The 20,490-nt window shown below is 43.9% G+C and overlaps 1 protein-coding gene across 1 annotated transcript in view; it reads left to right on the top strand.

Moving 5' to 3' along the window:
* Window positions 1-20,490, top strand: part of PCSK2 (proprotein convertase subtilisin/kexin type 2) — a 274,278-nt gene that overhangs the window by 149,969 nt on the left and 103,819 nt on the right. The window contains exons 3-5 of the mRNA XM_027623782.2: window positions 9,015-9,128; window positions 11,122-11,230; window positions 18,821-18,858. Coding sequence (XP_027479583.1) covers window positions 9,015-9,128; window positions 11,122-11,230; window positions 18,821-18,858 — 261 coding nt within the window. The remainder of the gene's footprint in view (window positions 1-9,014; window positions 9,129-11,121; window positions 11,231-18,820; window positions 18,859-20,490) is intronic.

The raw sequence follows: 20,490 nt of genomic DNA, 5'->3' as shown, positions 1-20,490 counted from the left end.
GAAAGAAGAAAGAGAAAAAAAAAAAAAAGGAAAAAGAAAAAGATAAAAACAAAAACAGAACAAAACAAAAAAAAACAGAATATGATCAAATATGATCAGGCTAGTGCATAGATCAGTGCCACACACTAGATTTTGGGAGTATTTTGGTCTGTTAGAAGAAAGTGTCTGCTAAAATTTTAAAGGAAGAAAGGCTTATATATGTACAAAATAAGGGTTGATACAATGTAGGGATGGAAGATGACTGTAAAGATGAAAATTATAAAAGATTTTATAAAAGGAATTGATAAGATAAGAAGTTGTTTTTAAAAAGAAAGAAGAAAATTTTAAAAAAAGAAAAAAGAAAAAAAAAGAAAAAAAGGGAGAGAATGTGATCAGGCAGGAGACTAGAACAAAGCCATACACTAGTGATTTAGGTAGGGTATATTTTGATCTGTTAGAAGAAACTGTATCTCAAAATTTTAAAGAGAGAACTTATATATATATGCCAAAAATAAGGGTAACTACTATGAAGGGATGAAAATATGACTCTAAAAATGAAAAATAAAAAATGTTTTTTTTAAAAAAGGAATTGATAAGATGTTGGTTGAAAAAGGGATAAAGAAAAATTTAAAAAAAAACAGTTAAAAAATTAACTTGAAAAACTAATGAATTATGGTAAAAAAGCCATGAATTCTATGTGCAGTATTCTCCCTAGCACTGGAGTTCTCCCTTTTTCCTTGATCGGTAAACTTGGTCTTGGCTTGCTGGCTGTTCGTGCACATCTTCTGGGGGAGGGGCCTGTTGCCGTGGTTCCCAAATGTCTTTGCCGGAGGCGGAATTGCCCCGCCCTTGTCGGTCCGGGCTAAGCAAGCTGCTCAGGTTTGCTCTCAGGAGCTTTTGTTCCCTGCAAGCTCTCGGCACAGCTTTGGAGGACCAGGGTGAAAATGGTGGCCTCCCAATCTCCGCCCGGAGGAGCTGAGAACTCGGGCCCCGCTCCTCAGTGCGCCCCCAGAGAAAAGCAGTCACTCCTGTCTCCCCGGTCTCCGGCCGCTCTCCGTGCTCACCCGGCCTGTGACCGAGCGTTGCTATCTCTGGCACCCGACCCCGTGTGGAGTCTCCAAACCCAGCAGATCCCTGCGGTGCGCTCCCGTGCCACTCCTCCCAGGGGAGGAAGGGGAGTCTCCCCGGCTCTGCCGCTTGTTGGGTCCCTGCTGGAGAAGCAGTGGCCCAACTGAGCCGCGGATCACAGTTTATGGCAACCCCGAGCTGAGAGCCCACACCTCGGCTCCGTCTCTGCAGCCGGCTTCCCCGCTCCAATACCTGGGAGCTCTGCTGCACTCAGGCACCCCCAGTCTTTCTGTGACCCCGAGGGTCCTGAGACCACACTGTCCCGTGAGGGTTCCACCCCCCGCTTAGCCACTGGAGCGACGTCCCTCCGCGGAGCTGACTTCTAAAAGTTCCGATTTTGTGCTCCGCGGCTCTATCACTTGCCAGAAGCGGCGGAGGCCCCCTCCCCCGCCGTCTATCCTCCCGACTATCACCTCGGATTCACTTCTCCGCACGTCCTACCTTCCAGTAAGTGGTCGCTTCTCTGTTCAGAGCTGTTGCTACTCTCTTCTTCGATCTCCTGTGGAGTTCGTAGGTGTTCAGAATGGTTTGATCCCTATTCAGCTGAATTTCCTGAGACCAGACGAAATCCAGGTCTCCTACTCCTCCGCCATCTTGCTCCGCCCCCCCCGCAGTGTGTCTCTTATAAGAACACTGGTCATTGGGCGTGTGTCATTGGATTGAGGGCCCACCCTGATAATCCAGAATGGTTTCATCTCAAGATCTTTAATTATAACTGTAAAACCCCTTTTCCAAATAAAATCACATTCACAGGTTCCAGGGATTTAGACGTGAGCATATAATTTGGGGGGATATATAGTTGGGGGACATATATTTTGGGGGAACATTCAATCTACTGCTCTATAAAAGAATCATGCTAAATATACTCCTTTTTTAAAAAAAATCTCCGTCGTTCTATGTATGTGTATGAGTGCATACAAATAAATATTTTCTGGAAGGACTCACAGGAAGTTATGAAGAGTGGTCACCTTTGAGGAGAGAGCTATTTGAGAGCAAGGAAGGAAAGAGGAGGATAAATGTTCCCTTCCCATTATATAACTTACTTTCTGGACCGCTTTAATTTTCTAACCATGAACATATGTTACGTTCTTCTCCCCCCCTTTTTTTTTCTACGTCAACAGGGATTCTCAGGAAGTGGGGGAAGAATTATGTTTTTTTTCTTGTCTTCTTTCCTACTTCTCTGCTTGAAAAAATTTTTTATTTAATTAAAGAAGCAGTTCACCCAGGGGACTCGGACGTCCAGCCCAATCAGAGAATGAGTGGTCCAATCCGACCTTATCCTTCCCCAGAGAGAGAACCAAGACCGAGGGCAGGACAAGCACCAGGAGAGCTGGAGGCTAAGGGGTAGTAGGCATCTCCCTGCCTCCTCACCTGGGCTGACATCTTCAGAGGATGCCTGCAAAGCTTCACACTGCAGATCTCTCTACTGAGTGAGGATCTCGAAGCCTGGATTCCACCAGGGCCTCATCACAATTCTGAGAGGTAGAAATAGGCTTTTGACAGAGGAAGAAAACTGGCCTCCAAGACAGTGTCAACCTTGAGGCAGGTTGGAATCCCCTGGAGAGTCTGACGTGGTCCAAGTGTGGCCTGCACGTGGGGGTTGTTGAGGCTCACCAGGTGACTCAATGGGCAGTCCAGGTAGAGGACAGCTGATCTGAGGACTGGGAAGGGAACGGATGTCTGTGGACATTTCTTCTGTGCCAGGAACTATGCTTCACAGCCATTCCACAGCAGGTGACCCCACTCGTTCCTCAAATCAACCCTCAGAAGGAGTTATGATCATTCTGGTGGAAAGGAGACATCTCAGAAATAGCACTATTAGGCTCAAAGATACAGAGTTAGCAGGGGCAGATGCAGGTCTCAAACCCGCATCTGTGGCATCACAATCCAGAGCTCCTGAATCCTGATCCAGAGCTCTTCCTACAAAATCTCATGGCTTCCATGGGTGACTCTCCCCCATTTCACTTATTAGGGGCTCCAGTCCTGGAAGTGGGGAAAACTCAGAGAAGTTCCACTTTGTTAACCACTCAAAAGTTTGCCATCAGAAAATCTAGAAAAGCAAAAATGATCACACATTATCCATTCAAAAATGCATGGGTTTTGCATGCATTTTACAACCTCTCTCAGCAAATGACAAGAGTGACAAAAATTGTATTGCCTTAGGCTGGTACATCAAAATGTGCAGAATAGGTATTGGCCATTAGAGGAAACTCCTGGAGACAACAGTGGAGCACTCTTTCAAGAAATGCTGATCACCAACATGCTTGACGGCACAGAGGATGATGTGGTGTAGGAAAACAGACGTGGAACATTCTGAGTTAGACTCCAAATGTGCAACAGGTTTTTTTTAAGATTTTTTTATTTATCTATTTGACAGATAGAGAGAGCACGCAAGTAGGCAAAGTGGCAAGCAGAGGGAGAGGGAGAAGAGCAGAGAACCTAATGTGGGGCTTGATCCCAGGACCCCAGGATCGTGACCTGAGCCTAAGGCAGACACTTAACTGAGCCACCCAGGCACCCCTAAATGTGCAACAGTTTAGGAATATCCCAACCAATTTATTTCCCAACACTGTCCCTCTATTATTTTTTTTTTTTTTGCAAACTGTTATATAGGGTTAAAGAAATTTTTGTCCAAATGGAACTATGAGAGCACTTCATGTACAAAATAAAGTTTACAAATGAGAAGGAAGCACTGTGACAGAGTTTAATTCTCAGGAACTGTGGTAATTTCCTAGGGTTGAATTAGTTTAATTTAATTCTTTGTGATTGTATTAGTTTCCATAATGAAGTACCACAAACTGGGAGGCCCAACACTATTGAAATTAATTCTCTCACAGTTCTGGAGGCCCGAAGTCTGAAGCCACATTGTTGGCATGCCACGCCCCCTCTGAAATCTCTGGGAGTGGATCTCTCCTTGCCTCTTCCAGCTTCTGGTAGACGCACAAGTTCCTTGGCTTGTAGTAGAATAACTCCATCCTCTGCCCCCTCCCTCTTCACATGGCTTCACTCTCTGTGTCCGTATGTCTTCCTATGGCATTCTCCTTGTGTGTCTGTCTGTCTTTTTCTCATGAGAACACTAGCCATGTTGCATTAGGGGACCGTCTTCCTGCAGCACAACCTCCTCTTAACTAATTACATCAGCAACAACCCTTTTCCCACATTCTGAGGTACCGGAGGTTAGGCCTTCAATATATCTTTCAGAGGGATATAATTAAACTCATGAAAGTGGTAAAGAAAATAATTCTTGGTGGTACAGAAAATAATAGTGTGACCCAATCTACAGCATCATAGGTTTAAAATTTCAGTATTTTCACCAACATGTCAATTTTGTGTTTTATGTTTCTTGTGCTCCCTCCAAGCTAACCTGTTTTGCCCTTTGGAGGCAGGTTTCCCATATTGCTCCTCTTTCTCCCAGCCCCTCTCCTGCCCCACACAGTCAACGCTAATTAGCAGCTGTTTAATTATCAGCCCAGCGGGAAGTAATCCAGGCCCTGATCCTTGGAGAGTTACATTCACGCTTAAGCTGTCCCAGATACTGGAAGGCTAACTGTGTTCTGTACCTTAGGGAGGGGCAATGTGGCTTAGTGGAAAGTACACAGCATTTAGAATTGGTCCGCCCATGTGACTCCGCCATGTTTTCAACCGCTGAACAATGGCCACTAAACCTCCTTTCCTCAGCTGTAACCACACTCTCTCCACAGTCTTGTTGAGAAGATTCTAAGTAGTGAAAGTAGCTTGTTAACGAAACTTGTAAAATAGAACGCAGATGTGCAGGGATAGTACCTGCCTCGTTTTAGAATGGTCTGTAACTGGTACATTGTAGATGCACAGAAACATTTGTTGACTGAAAATTCTTAATTGAAGAGAAAGACTACAAGAGGGAAGGAAAGTGGGGGGGGGGTCTCTTGAGTAAAATTTGTTCTACGCACATGTGTCAAACTAAGATTTAAAAGTTAAACCGGAATTGCAAAATATCCATCTGTTTGTTTCTAATAAAAATAATTCCCAGTAGCAAACACTCCTGCTTTCTTATGTTTTTTATTTGTATAAATCTTTAGGTCAATGGACCAACTTGGGTGAGCAGTCTAAAATGAAATACCTAAGCTAACTGTAAATTATTTTTTGAGAAGGCAAGAAACTATGGTTAAGTTGCATGGCATTGGTACCACATTGAAGTGGTAATGAAAGGTATCATGTGTGAAAAATTACAATTCAGAGGAGACGATAAAAGTGACCTCTTAGTTATAATGTGAGGAAGGAATTTGAACACTAGGAAATACTTCTCTGATATTAACAGCTTTATCACACATAGGATTATAACACTGAAGTCTTCTCCAGAGGTCTTTAAAAATAGTTTATAATCTCATCTTTCTGCTAATGGCAATTTCATTAATAATAGAAAACAATCCAAATGACCAGTAAAAGGGAAATCACTGGGTAAATTATGGTACATTATTCTAGGGGATATTCAGGTAGCTGTTAAAAATTAAGTTGTGAGAGCTACAGAGCAACATATTAGAATTCCTAAAGTAGGATACTTAGTGAAGAAAGAAAGCATAATTTTATCTATAGCTCAATTACTTTTATGCAAAAATTAGGCTTAAATGCAAATTAACATTGAACAAGAACCCAGAAAGATTAAAGCAATTTATGGTATTCCATGGTATCATTGGTGGGGGGATGAAAACTATTCTCCAGTTATTTGTAACAAGTAAAAATATATGTTTAAAAGGTGTTCTCTCTCTCTCTTGCAATTGTAACTGTGATCTTCATTAAGGACATGAAGATAAACTAAAAAGCTCAGAAAGGCCTGCAGTCTTAGGATTTTTAATATTTAGTAACACTAGATGACAAGATTACAGACACCTACGTCATGCTTCAGTGCTTCTGGGCTGCAAGGAGGGGTGATGTCAAGAAAGCACAGCATTCCAAAGCATCGCTGGTCTCCATTAAAACCTAATTTATGGAATTAAAAATTAATTTTATGGAAATGATTCTAAAGTCTTTTCATTAGACTGCACTCAGGCTAATTGAGTTTGGAGTGCTCTTGTCATAGCCATTCTTGCACTGTTATCTAAAAGGATGAAATCCAGGGTGAGTCTTCTTGTTCTTATGCTTCTGAGAAGCAGCCACAGAGGGGAGTTTTCAAGCAGCCACAGGGCAGCTGCTCTTGCTTAGCAAAGACCCTCGTGAAGGAACGGTGCTACTTTAGCGAAGTCAGTCATGACAACGAATCCAGTATGATGGGAATCCCTCAGTGGAAGCCAACCAAGGCTTACTGTCAGTGAGTAGTGCGGATAAAGGTCTTGCTTGGGACCACTATGGGAAGATGCGATGGCCGAATTCAGGCTCCTTCCCCTACTGCTCTTCCTTGAGTACTTGCTTCCTGAGTAAGAGAAAAGTTTTAAGAGGGATGTGCTGTGGCTCTTTACATACATGTGTATGTGTCTAGCTAGATCTATTTGTCTGTCTGTTCTGTGGCAGATGTGAGAATACGCAGCACATACCTCTGACTTCTGGGAGAGTAATTGACCAAGGACCCCAGCTGCTGCACTCTGAAATCTGTCACTGTGTTGGCAAGAAGCCATGCTTCCTGGCAGCTCTAGCCAGTGACTGAGCACAGCAAGGGCACTGAGGCAGGCTCGTCCCTGGGAGACACAGCGTTCTTCGGACAGCTGACTTTGGATTCCCAACAGACCTGCCAAGCCATCCTTACACTATAGAGCCGTTGAGGACACTTTTGCCCAATCTTGTTCACTCTCTCCTTTGCGGGGTCAAGCTTACATAGCAGTTTCTTGCATTTTCTCTCCTAATAAAAGCCTTGCATATTTAATCTCATCTTGGCATCTTCTTCTTTTTTTTTTAAAGATTTTATTTGTTTATTTGACAGAGAGAGAGATAGCGAGAGCAGGAACACAAGCAGGGGGAGTGGGAGAGGGAGAAGCAGACTTCCTGCTGAGCAGGGAGCCCGATGCGGGGCTCAATCCCAGGACCCTGGGATCATGACCTGAGCCGAAGGCAGACGCTTAACGACTGAGCCACCCAGGCGCCCCTCATCTTGGCATCTTCTTCTCAGAAGATATATATGTGTGTGCATCTGTGTATGTATATACAGAAGACATACATCCATCCATCCCAGCTCCCAAATACTTGCTATATGCCACAGTGAATATCTGTCGTTGGAATACCTCCAAAGAACAGAGTACATGCCACACCTACCACCTCTTTTCTACACATACAGAGTTTCTGCTAGAATTAGAGTTTTTCTGGCTAATGAGCCTCCGGTCTGCCTGTATCAATGTATAGGGTGAAGTAAGGAACCACTCTCCCACAGCATTCCTGCACATTTCAGGACAGGAGGGAAGGGGAGGTTTCCAGCCACATATGTGGTCTCTTCTCTTCATTCTTCCGTCCCTGCCATCACAGTTGACGTGGGTCCTCTTGACTTCCCTGCTCCCACATCAGAGTTCTCAAGTGCAAGGAACACAAATGGATTCTGGCTTACATAAGCAAAAGAGAATTTCTTGGAATGGTATAGGCAGTTCACAATCAGTGGGAGGCCGAAGGATTGGTCGGGCTGTGGAACTGTCCCAAGGACCTTTGAAAGTCTGGTGAGTGAACTTCTGAGATAAATAGCCTTCAAGGGTTCCTTCTGCTCTCACATCCCTTTCCCAGGATTCAAATCCGTACCCACCTGGGCACCTCTGAGTCAGAGAGACCTGCAGTTTCTTTGCAGATAGGTGTCTCAAATTTCATTCCCACCAACACGGAACTTAGTGGACTCCAGGTAACCCCCCAAATGCACCGGAGATACTTGGGAAAAGAAGAAATGAATGTTGGGCAGCAAAATATCATTAAAAAAATCAGAGGCACCTGGGTGGCTCAGGTCATTAAGCATCCAACTCTTGATTTTGGCTCAGGTCATGATCTCAGGGTTGTAAGATCGAGCCCTGAATTGAGCTCTGCACTGGATAGGGAGCCTGCTTAAGAGTCTCTCTCTCTCTGTCTCCCTCTCCCTCTACCCCTACCCGTGCCCCCTCCCCTGCGCTCGCTCACACACGCAGTCTCTCTCTCTCAAAAAAAAAAAAAAAATCAGTATGCAGCACACACCCTTTTATACATTGGCATAGTTCCCGAGTTTGTAGATGTTCAGAGATGAGCCACAGCCCCTGGATGATAAATTTGTGATTGCCCAAGTGAAGAAAATTTCATGAATGGGACAAAATCTAACTGTTGCCAGAAGCCTGCTTGAACAATTCAGCTCCTAAGTTTCATTTCATCCAAGGGCTTGGGGTTCGGTCTGACCTTCCAAAAATTGAAGCACTGTCATTGCCAGGACAGCCCTTTCTTTTCAAAGAGCCCTCGCTTACCTCCTAGAGCTTTGATATGAACTAGCTGGCTCTCTAGGCAAGTGTTCTTTTGGTTTGGGTTTTGGTTTGTTTTGGTTTGACTTGATTTTGGTTTTGGCTGATTCCCAAATATGATAGCACAATCCTCTCAACAAATGCAAAGGCTGGAAAACCCTTCTGAAAAATGATCCCCTCAGTTTTCACTGTCTCTCCCCCTCCCTGAATCCACATCAATCTTCTTTACTTAAAGAAGCATTGCATTGTTTTATTTCCCTTAACAACCCCTACCCCCTTATCTTCCTTGAGAGTACTTTTTTCTACCAAATTCTCATTTTAAGGAAACTCACTGTGAGCCATCTCCAAGGCCAATTTATTCAGCACAGACAGAAGTGAATGCTTTTGGAAAATAATCATAGAGTGTAGAGTGTACATGAGATGAACTTGGCTTCCACAGAGAAAAAAAGCACCTGTGTACAAATGGAATTTGAATTCATGGAAATGAATTCCAGAAGAAGTTCAGGTGGATATTCAGGTAATATGCCAATATTGTCATTCCAGGTAAAGATGGCCTTGCAGCAAGAAGGATTCGACAGAAAGAAGCGGGGGTATAGAGACATCAATGAGATTGATATCAACATGAATGATCCTCTTTTTACAAAGCAGTGGTATCTGGTAAGCATGTCCATATTATTCCTAACATTTCTCATCTTGAGACTTCGGATAAAAAAATGCATTTCTATTTCCTCATTATTCTGTGGGATGTCAGCCAGCATCCTACTCTATGAACCTTTCTTCCCTTTGATAGGTATTGATTTTCTATCAGCACCCATGCATCATGTTCTCTATGAAGAGAGAGAGAACTCTTTCTTACTTCTGCTTCCTTCTGGAACTGTTAAATAGCCATGATCTCTAGGGTCAAAGCAACTATCAAATGCTGATCAGATTGCCCCAGACTCCGAAAAAGCACACCGATCCATGAGGGAAGACTTGCAAAATCATGTAGAAGTTGAGTCAAGAGTCTGAGGGGAGTAATCCAGGGGTCTCAACAGGCAGAGTGACCGGAGGACATAATGAAACCACAGGCATAAGAGAAAGATTTAGGCAACTTCACAAGGGACAAACAAGAGAGCTCAAAGACCAAAGCAACAAAAGTAGCATCCATTAGCGCTTCTTAAAGTAATGGCAGGAAATCACATCCATGGGGCTTTTCAGGTGGAGGATGCAAGGCCCCGAAACCCAGTCTGTCCGGTGAAGTGAATGTTATTATCTGGCTCACCAGCAGTCCTTCATGATCCATTTGGACAAGTTGGGTTATATTTAAAAGAGACCCAAATCTTCTAAACCAATCCTAACTGCAGGGCATCTTGAGGGAAAGGGAGGATTAGTGTAAAACTGTGAGTGATGCTTTACCTTATTTAAGACTAAAAGGTGATGAGCAAGATAGAAGACTAAATTGTAGCCCTGTGGACTGAGACGTTTATAGGAATGCATCACAACTTCTATCTTGGGTCTTCCGAGCTTGACTATGTCCTTTGTTTTTTGGCATGGAATCCTACAATTCCAATCCGGGCAGCTGAAAAGAGCTTATGTGCGTTAATCAGGTTAGACTACATTTCTTGCACTCACAACCAACCCCCAAGTCACCTTGGCTTAACAGATCAAAGCTTTGGCTCACTCACGTTATATGTCCAATGCTTCAGAGTCCCTCAGGGACCCAGGCTCCATCCCAGCTCCATCTCCATCCCAGCTCTGTCCCAACCCCCACTTTCATGAGAACCTCAACAAGGGGAAGGAGCAGGTCACACACTGGCGTTTAAGGCTTCTGCCTGGATGTGACAAATGGCACATGAACTCACATTCTATTGGCCCAAATCAGTCATATGGGCATTCTACTAACTTCCTAGGTGATGGAGAGGTATAATCTTAACGCATGCGTGGAAGGAAAAGAGCAGTCATTTTTACCAAGCACACTAATGACATTCACAGTGTTTTAGCAACACCGTAGTAATAGCCAACAGGTCACTGTGTGCTTCTGCAGTATGAGCTCTAACTTCACTGTTTTTATGACTCATCTTTGAGAAAATCTGCACAGGACAAAGATGCATGAAAAGAGGGTAGTAAACATATTTATATAGAATTTCTTGGTTTTCCTTTTTCGAATTTTTTTAGGGAAAAGACTATTTTTTGCATTAGAACAAGCACTAAAAGTGAGCCAGCTATCTTTGATTTAGTGCATCAAATATTTTGGTAAAGTGACCCTGAAATTACAAAGGTAAGTAAGACATGCTCCCTCTTGCAAAGCATACTGGTCTTGAGGGAGGAAATCACATTCAAATAAGAATGATCCGAGACAGTATGTGCTAAATTTAAAACATGAGGTATAAATAAAGACTACAAGAGTGAGGTTTAATTCAAAACTGGGGAAGGTTTCTTGCAATGGCAACTTTAAGGAGTTTAAAGACAGCAATCCAGTCACAGAAACATCAGTGGCGTGTGTCAAAAAACAGAGGGAGAAGTCTGGAAGAGTTAGATGGGGAAACATTCAGGAGTACTGTTTCATGGAAGACGGGGTCTTTAAGCCGGCCCTGGAAGAGCAGGTGCAAACACACAGGTGCTTTACTACACCAGACTAATAAGATGCTTTGCCTTGAAATTCCTGAACCAGATCAATACTGGACAAGCTGATGGCACTCCTGGCCTTGATTTGAATGTGGCAGAAGCCTGGGAGCTGGGATACACAGGGAAAGGTGTTACAATTGGAATTATGGATGATGGTAAGTATTTCAAAGCCTTCACATCATTTGGAAGCAAGTGTGTCTTTGCATGCCTTTGGAATATAAAAGATTCATTGTTTTGGGGATGCTAATCAAAGGCAGAATAACCACCTGCTGGACCCGACCATCGTCTATACTGTGGCAAAATCCTCCCCTTCCTCCAGACCAGTGGTTCTCAAACTTGAGGATGCCCTTAATACATATTTATTGGATTAATAAATTAAAAAGCCAAAAAAATGAACAAAGGAAGACTGGCCATCACTGAACTGTCATTTCTTATTGGGCCACAGCTTGTACCTTACCTTAGAGCATCTTCTAAACCCATCTGAATTTACCATCCTCTTCTCCAGATCCACACTGTCCAGTGGAGTAGCCACTAGCCATATGTGGCTATTTACACTTAAGTTTTAATCAATTAAAGCTAAATAAAATTAAAAATTCAATTCCTCAGTCACAATAGCTTCATTTCAAGTTCTCAATAGCCACAAGGGGCTAGTGGCTACTGAAATTCAATTCAATTTCGTTTCTATCATCACAGAAAGTTCTATTAGACAGTGTGGCTCTACACCGATGAAATAGCTTTTTGGTAACAGGATTGGAGTTTGGAGAAATTTTGACTTTGTTGCTACTTTCAGGATGAACCCTGGTAAAGCAGACCTTGATAATCCCTTATTACATATGCCCTCTATAACATGTTATTCTACCCCATATGCCTACCAGACAAAGATTTAGTAGAGCTTTATTTTCTATAGTTTATGATACAAAAACCAGTGGGTCTGAGGAACTGATGTTTTTCTAACTACACATATCCTTGGCTCTGCCAAGATTCTGAAGAATCTCTCTCCAGTGGTCATCTCGCTGGGCAGGTCCTCTTGCCCCTCATCAGCCATGTGGATCCTCCAGGAAAAGTTCCACTAAGCAGTATTGATGCAATTATACATAAAGCCTATGTATGAGATGAAACAATGGAGCTTTTCCCTTCTGAAGATACTCAAAGAACACTATGCCCTCCAAAGCAAGCCTTTGAAGACGAATTGGTGGTGAAACAAAGGGAGCCAGCATGCTTAAAATTGGTGCTGTCTTTTGTGTGGGTTCATTAAATATCCACATAGAAACAATGCCTTCGTGTTTTCTGATGTGAGAGATGTTTTGAAGTGGATGTAAAAGCTTTCTCCAGTGGCCGAGGGCTTTCACAAGAAGAAAGGAGCGCTGTAGGAGAAAGCGTGTGTATACACGTGGATCTTGGGAGCTTATAACCATTTCTTCCTTCCTAATGCTTTGGTTTGGAAACCAACGTGGCTGAGACCAGCTCACCTGGGAAAAAAATGTGTCTATGTTTGGGGGAAATCTGCCTAGGATATATTGCAATCACACAGTGTCTGGAGGATTAGAGGAGCACCCTCAAAGTGGCCACAGACAGGCATATTGTTTTATGAAACCCAACAGCCCATGATGCCTATTTCTGGATTCTTTAACTGTAGCTCCCTGACTGACTGTGTATCAACCCTTCCAAAAAGGGAAAATGGAAGGATGAGCCCTGACTCTGACCCACCTTTCCTGGCTTGAGAAGCCAAGCCCTTCAAAAAGAAAGTCTCAGCATTTTCTTGTTTGATATTTCTTCTGATTTAGTGGCCTTTGGGAATCCCCCCAAAACCAAACTCTCTGCCCCCCAATTTAAACTCCCAACTCCTCCACTATTTTATTAATTAATAAATTAAAAAGCCAAAAAAATGAACGAAGGAAGACTGGCCATCACTGAACTGTCATTTCTTATTGGGCCACAGCTTGTACCTTACCTTAGAGCATCTTCTAAACCCATCTGAATTTACCATATACTTTTCCAGATCCACACTGTCCAGTGGAGTAGCCACTAGCCATATGTGGCTATTTACACTTAAGTTTTAAACAATTAAAGCTAAATAAAATTAAAAATTCAATTCCTCGGTCACACTAGCTTTGTTTCAAGTTCTCAATAGCCACAAGGGGCTAGCGGCTGCTGAAATTCAATTCAACTTCATTTCTATCACCACAGAAAGTTCCATTTGTTTGGTCATCTGTGGCTGCAGAACAAACTACCCCAAAATTGAGTGGCTTAACACAACCACCATGTTGTTATCTCTCACAATTCTGTGGGTTGACCAGGCTTAGCTGGAAAGTTCTGCTATTGGTCTCCCTGGGGTCTCTCATGCCATTGGGGTCAGAATGTAGCCGGGGCCAGTGTCAACTGGATGCTTAACTGGGATGCTAAAATGGCTCAGTCTCCCTCCCGCTCCATGTAGTCCCAGGACTTCTCCTCTCCACGTGGTCTCACAAGCAAGGTGGCTGGATTTCTTGCAGATGGCTGGGGGGTCCCAAGAACAGTCACTCTAAGGGACAAGAAGCAGAAGCTGCTACTCTTCCCAAAAGCCAGACATGGAACGAGCAAACATCACTCAGCCACTTCTATTGGACGAATGGTCTCAGGCACAGATTCCAGGGGAGGAGAAATAGGTTCCACATCCCGGTGCAGAGTTAAACGAAAGGTTTGTGGCTGGCTTTAATTCAGCACATGCTTATTCAGAGTGATAACTGAAGAAGAGAACTACCAAGCCAGTCTCCAAATCCCTTTCTGAATGTCAAGATGAGCACATTTGGGACACGAGTGGCCTCCCACACAACAGGGACAATGGTCAACAGCCTCACACTGTGTCATTAGGCATCTCTGCCCTAACACCTAGAATAGGAAGTGTGATGGTGAGGCGGGGAGCATCAGTAAATGGTATAGTATTGTTTCCCAGATATTCGCTCAGTAAGATATCATCACCAAACAAGGTAAAGACACACACAGATACTGACCTTCACACCTAAGAGCAAAAACAATATCATATTTTCTAATCATTGGTTCTCTTTAATTGGCCTCTACAGGAAATAATTTGATTATCTGAATGTGGGAGAGTCAATCTATAGACAGCCCTGTTTTAATAGCCATTCACACTCTCTGGTTGTGCAACTCAGAACTGGACCAACATCCTCTCTGCTAGATCCAATGACTCAATACCTGCTCAATAAATATCTGCTGCTTTCATGTAGGTGCAATTTAATGTCATTTCCACACACTACACATCAGAAGGAGAGTACCTCCATGGTTAGCTGTTGCCCACAGAGGCAGAAAGCATTTCTTAAGGGTTTGCTCTGTTGTTCCAGGCACGGAGATGTCAGCAAGGACCCCACTTAATGGTAATAAGTCACCCTTTTTGTTGTAGATAGGGTTGTTTGCTGTTGGGAACTTGAACTGGAAAATAGGATGTGGCCAACAAAACATGGAGATGGGTAGAAGCCACCCAGCACAGGCACAATTCTGGACAGGTGCAGGCTATCAAGGTCAAAGATGGTCAGTGAGGGCATGAATCAAGGACTTTAGTCCATCAGATGATGCCAAGGAAGTAAGACTGAAGGCCAGGGAAGCAAGATCAGAGAGAGTTTCAGGTTGAAGTAACAATAAAAACTAACACTTCTTGGGACACCTGGGTGGCTCAGTTGTTAGGCATCTGCCTTCAGCTCAGGTCATGATCCCAGGGTCCTGGGATCGAGTCCCACATAGGGCTCCTTGCTCAGCGGGGAGCCTGCTTCTCCCTCTGCCTGCCACTCTCCCTGCTTGTGCTTTCTCTCTCTCTGACAAATACATAAATAAATTCTAATAAAAAACTAATATTTCTTGAGTACTCACTATATGCTAGGTACTGCCTAACAATTTGGAAACAGTCACAATTATCCTCTAAGATTGGTGGTATTGTCCACATGTTGCAGATGAAGAAACCAAGGTTAGGGAGGCAAGAAACTACTCAAACTGATCTTAACCATCATCTTCAGTGTTTGAAACCCACCCCTTGGCTCTGCCTCCCTGGTGGGTCTTTGTGACTGGGATCTCATCCTTGTAAGTGGAGGTCCAAACCTAAGGACCAGGCAGTCAGCCTTACCCTCCCAAGAGAGTTAGAAGTCTGCATCACATAGAAAAGCAACTTGGGCTTCACCAGTCTCAGAAGGACTAGTGGGGTATTATTATTGTATAATAAATGACTCCAACCCTTAGCAGCTTATAGTAAATATTTGTTTTGCTCATAATTTTGTGGCACAGGAACTCAGGAAGAGCCAGTCTGGGCACTTTTCATTTGAGGTTTCTCATGCAGTTGAGGGCAGAATGTTGGCTGGGCTGCAGTCATCTGAAGACTCAACTGGGGTAGACATTCTCGGCTCATTCCCAAGGCTGACCACTGATGGCTGCTGCGGCTCAGCTGAGGCTTTCGTACCAAGGGCCACTCATGGGCTTCTTCCATGGCAGTTGAATTCGCCTCCCCACCCCACCTCACCCCCTGAGTGGACAAGTATCCAAAGGGAACAGGTGAAAGATGCCTGACCTCTTCTGACCTAGCCTTGAAAGTCGTGCAACAACTTATTGGTAGAAGTAGTCATAGCCCACTCAGACTGAAGTTGGGAGAACAGACCTACCTCCAGAAAAGGTGTGTGGTATAGTTATACATCTCAACTGAATTACTAACATTATAACTAGGAATATGTACATGGAGCTCCTTGTTAATTCTCTGAGATCTCCAGAATCATCAGAGTTTCCTGAGAATTTGAACTATTGTGGATTAGACTTTCTGAAAAGACTCAAATTGATGGTGGGATATTAATGTGAATTCTAACCAAGGAATTGTCATTTGCATATCATTTGCATTATGATTGGCTGGTGATGAGTTGATCTCCCCTGTAGACTGGGAGCCATAGATAGCTGAACAGCTCAGGTTCTGTGTCTAAATAGCCTGTTTTTTTAGGACCTGCATCGTGCCTGGTGTTCACTGCTGAAAATAACCCAGTGAGTGCAAAATAAAATTGAATACATTAATAATACAAGAATTAAAAGCAAATAAGCTGATTGAGAAAATGTATTTAGTACACTCCACCTCAAAAGATAATCAAATAGACAAAAATATTAAAATACTATTTAATTACCAGGCCATTAATTTCATGCTTTAGTTCATTATATTTTTTTTGAGTCATGTCTGTCATTCCCCATGGTTCTATCAATAATCTCTTCTTTCTCAGACCAAAATCTGCGTCTGTCCCAACTTAACACTCAGTCTTCCCCAGTCTTCCCCTTAACCTAGTTAAAGATCCTTTATTTTAGTTGGGCTAAATTTATCTTGTTTTAATTTTAATTTCCTTCAGGTCTCAAATTATCTCTTTGCCTTGATATTTTACCTTCGCAGAGAATAGACTACCATTTCTCAGAAAATTTCTCTCCCAGACAACTTGCACTATCAGAACATGGGGTCATCTTTAAAAAATTGACTCACTGCATGGACTAGGAGGTTGCGCCATCCACTCCATGCATCAACCTGGTATTGCAGTACCTCCAGGAAGGGTAAACCTTTTAGGGGGAAATACCCAAGTGTCTAAAGTCAGCTTGATTTGTTGGGAGAGGGGGGGCGGGTATCACCTGAGACTGTGTGCACTGAATGCTTCTGCCTTAGAGTGGCAGCACAGGTGGCTTGTACCTGGCTTTCCCAAGACTTAGGTGTGTATGTACACGCATTACAATCTTCTTACACACTACAAACATGAATAGACTGATGATCGTGCTGGGGTGCCTGGCTGGCTCAGTCAGTACAGCCCGTGACTCTTGATCTCAGGGTTGTGAGTTCAAGCACTATGCTGGGTGTAGAGATTACTAAAAAAATAAATAAACAAGTATAATTATGCCAAAAAAAATTGATTCCCTGCTAGAAAAAAAACATATTGTCTGTGTGCGCCCTGTGGGTGTGTTTTTAACTTATCTATATGTTACAAAATGTTTTGCCCAACATTGAGTTTACAAAATGTAACCAATTTCAACAAATACACACAACAATTTAATTTCAACACAACATTCTAGACCCAGTAGATTTTTGAAAATGTTTCTGCTCTTCTGCATTATCCACATGACTCTAATGATGTGGTAGATGTTGTGACCAATGGTGACAGTAATAAATATAACTTATCAAGTGTTTACTACAAGCTAAACACTTTAGATGAATTGGCCCTCATCTTGAACACTGCTTTGCAAGATAAATAATATCCCCATTTCAAAGATAAGGAAACTGAGGCTCAGGAAGATTACGTCCCTTGGCTGAAGCTTCACAATTATTACAGTGTCTGAGTCTAGAATAGAACTGGATCTGGTGGTCTCTGTAGCCTGTGCTCATCCCCAACCTTTCCCACAGCTGAAACAGACCACTTCGGAATTAGGGTCCAGGACAAGCCGGCAACCTTTAAAAATACTAGTCTCAAATGAATCTTCTGACCCCTGTCCGTCTGCAGTCCTTGGGAGGGGGTGTGGGGGAGGAGGAGGAGGAGGGTGGATGGGAAGTGACAGGCTATACTCTCCCAAATTACAGAAAGCAGCCATGAATGGCAGCAGTCATTTGACACGCTTTGCATGTCAAAATATCAGCAATGAAATGCAACATATGTTCTGTAGAACAATGACTCCCAGTCCAGAAATTTCTTGTGTAACCAGAAATTTGTTTTGAAACATCCCAAGACTAGTTCTTCTTTGTGGGGCAAAGCTATATCTGCGGCCAGGCCTTACTCGCATGGAAGATGCCACCTATCAGAGGGATTGAATGATACCCCTAGCTTTTAAACACGGCAAATCCAATAGAGCTAGTAAATGCCACTGAGCTAAGCACACCTCACTGCTCAAGCGCAGAGAGGCCAAGCACCTCACCTGAAGTCACGCAGCCACTTGGCGGCGGCAAGGTTGGGTCTTTGATTCCAAAACCTATGTTCGTGACCGTGACACCAGGAGATGCTGGTTTTGCGAAGGCCTGCATGGCCTTCAATATGGCCTTGAAGTTCCATGGTGCTTTCTGAGGCCTCAAGGGCAATGGAATGCAGTGGTGCTCCTAACTCTACCGTTGCAAAGACTCTTGGTCGACAAGATGGGCCACATCCAAGAGAAAGCACATGGCTCCTGCAGGGAAGCTCAAGGTCACAAGCTCCCTGGAAAGCTATATTCTGCAAGGACAAGATCAGCTCTCACCCAGGACACTTCACCGGAAACCATTTGCCCTCTGCGAAATTGCCTTTCCCACCCAGCCGTGTTCTTCTTATTCCATGCCAGAGAACGCTCCCCTAATCCATTGCTGTCTGTACCCTGTTAAATGATAATTGTTTTCCCCCCCTTGGCCAGTTTCATTTCAGAAGAAATGCCAGTTGATGCTTTGAAAATGTCAGAATTTCCACAAATCTTAGATCACTGCTCTGATGGGCCATCCATCTTGCAGGCACTAAACCCCTTAGTACGGACATGCATGTCAGAGTCTTATCCTGGGGCCCCAGCTCTAATTGGCTTCCCTCCTCTGATGTGTCTCGTGGCAGCTGTCTCTCCACTCGGGAGGCATGGCCCACCCTCATTCGGGAATGGAAACACGGGGCTGGGCCTGAGGCATACGTGCTCAGCCCACCCCATTCTCCTGGCACCAGCCCCATAGGAGGGTGCCTTCTTGAGCAACTTCCCTGAGGACACAGTGGCAGGTATTAACCTTCCATCCTGTGGTGTTCTTTTCACAGGGATTGACTATCTGCACCCGGACCTGGCCTCGAACTACGTAAGTACAAACTGACCTGGGTGGGCGGGTGCACACACACAGAAACACATGCACACAAGCCCACTCATGGGCGCTCGAACTGCCCATCTTGCTGGAGCCACAGCTCAGACCAGAAGCAAAGGGACAGGGCCTGGGGCCTGGCAGCATGGAATGGTGGTGGCTTTGTGAGAAGACAATCAGGAGACCTGAGGTCTGAAAGCGCAAGCCCAGAAAAAAGGGAGAGGTGAAGAAGAGAGAGCCTTGGCAAGCTTTACTTAACGCTAGCTGAGGATATTGAATTGAAGGGTGGAAATGTGCCATTTGGGTTCTTGCTGGATAAAACCAATGACAAAAAGCCAAAAAGAGGGGCCACTCACATCGCAACCATAGCTTTACCAAAGCAGGGCCGTCATCTTTTTTTACTGTCTGTGCTTATGAGGACCCCACACCGACTTTCCCCTGCAACACTGAGTCTACCATACGGTATCCTTTGACAAATAAGACATATTCGCAGAGAATCAGGATACACGCTGTTGAGCTAGATCCACACACTCTAACTTTTTACCTAGCAAATCACACTCTGCTTTCCTGACCAAACCTGCAAACCCTTTCAACATGAGAGATTGCTTTATGTTCACCCCAGGGAGTATACCAGCCAAGCACTGCTGTTCGTACTAAGCTATACTTCTCCCGTAACCTTCAGGTTGAAGTCTTTTTTTAAATCTTACTTTAGTTAGCTTAAGAGTCTCATATTAAGGAGAATACGGACTTCATTAGAGAGAAGCTAAGAAGTGTTGTCAGTTCAACATTCTGGGTCATTCATTCGTCCTGGAAGGTGTGCACATGCACATTGCAAAGAGAGAACAGAGATTTTCTGTCTGTTTATTGCGTTAAGCATCAGGGAACAAAGCACCAATCTGCTGAACTTCTATATACTTCATGGGTCTTATAAATCTAGAAGAGTATATGTTGGACTAAGCATCTTTTTAATAATGATAATAATTAATAATAATAATAAAGTTAAATGAATGATTGGCACTGTCCAGCCAGTATGCCCCCCCCCCAGAAGGAAATGACAGAAGTTAAACCAAAGCTTTATTCTCAGAGATGAGAATCCACCTCTATAGGGAAGACAAGAAACTGCCCGTGAGTTATAGGTTCTGCCACAGTGCCCATCTGCAGTCTGAAGAAGCAGATCCCTCCTTGTCTCTGGGACCTTCTTCCTGCACTGCAGGCACCATGGAGCTGTCCACCCGGCCGTTCCTTCTGCTTTCTTAAAGGGACTGCCCCATGCAGGGCCTCGACCACCTTCTCCAATGACCCTCTCTCTGCCTCCCCAAAAGGGGAGTTGGAGAAATGCGTGTGTTGCATTTGCTCCAAGGCTCTGATACCCAGACGCCTTTCCTTAGGAAAAAATGGCCAAGGGATAAGAGCCTGTAGGGCCGGCAGGTTCATCTTCACCAGGCTGCTCCCTGCACAGAAGTATGTATATTCTTTTACAGGCTGCACAGGGGTCCTACCATCTCCAGGACAGCGCCTTGCACAGCAGCCAAAGAGGGTGCTGTTCACTTTCACAAACCAGTGTTACCACATCTTACAGCTTGTAGGACTTCAAGGTTGCAGCAGCCGTCAGACAGGCTGGAAGCTCACAGT

The sequence above is a fragment of the Zalophus californianus genome, chromosome 8 (assembly GCF_009762305.2).
Source record: "Zalophus californianus isolate mZalCal1 chromosome 8, mZalCal1.pri.v2, whole genome shotgun sequence".
In the NCBI taxonomy this organism is placed as follows: Eukaryota; Metazoa; Chordata; class Mammalia; order Carnivora; family Otariidae; genus Zalophus; species Zalophus californianus.
The sequence above is the reverse complement of the archived record's forward strand: the minus strand, read 5'-3'. Positions and strand labels throughout refer to the sequence as shown.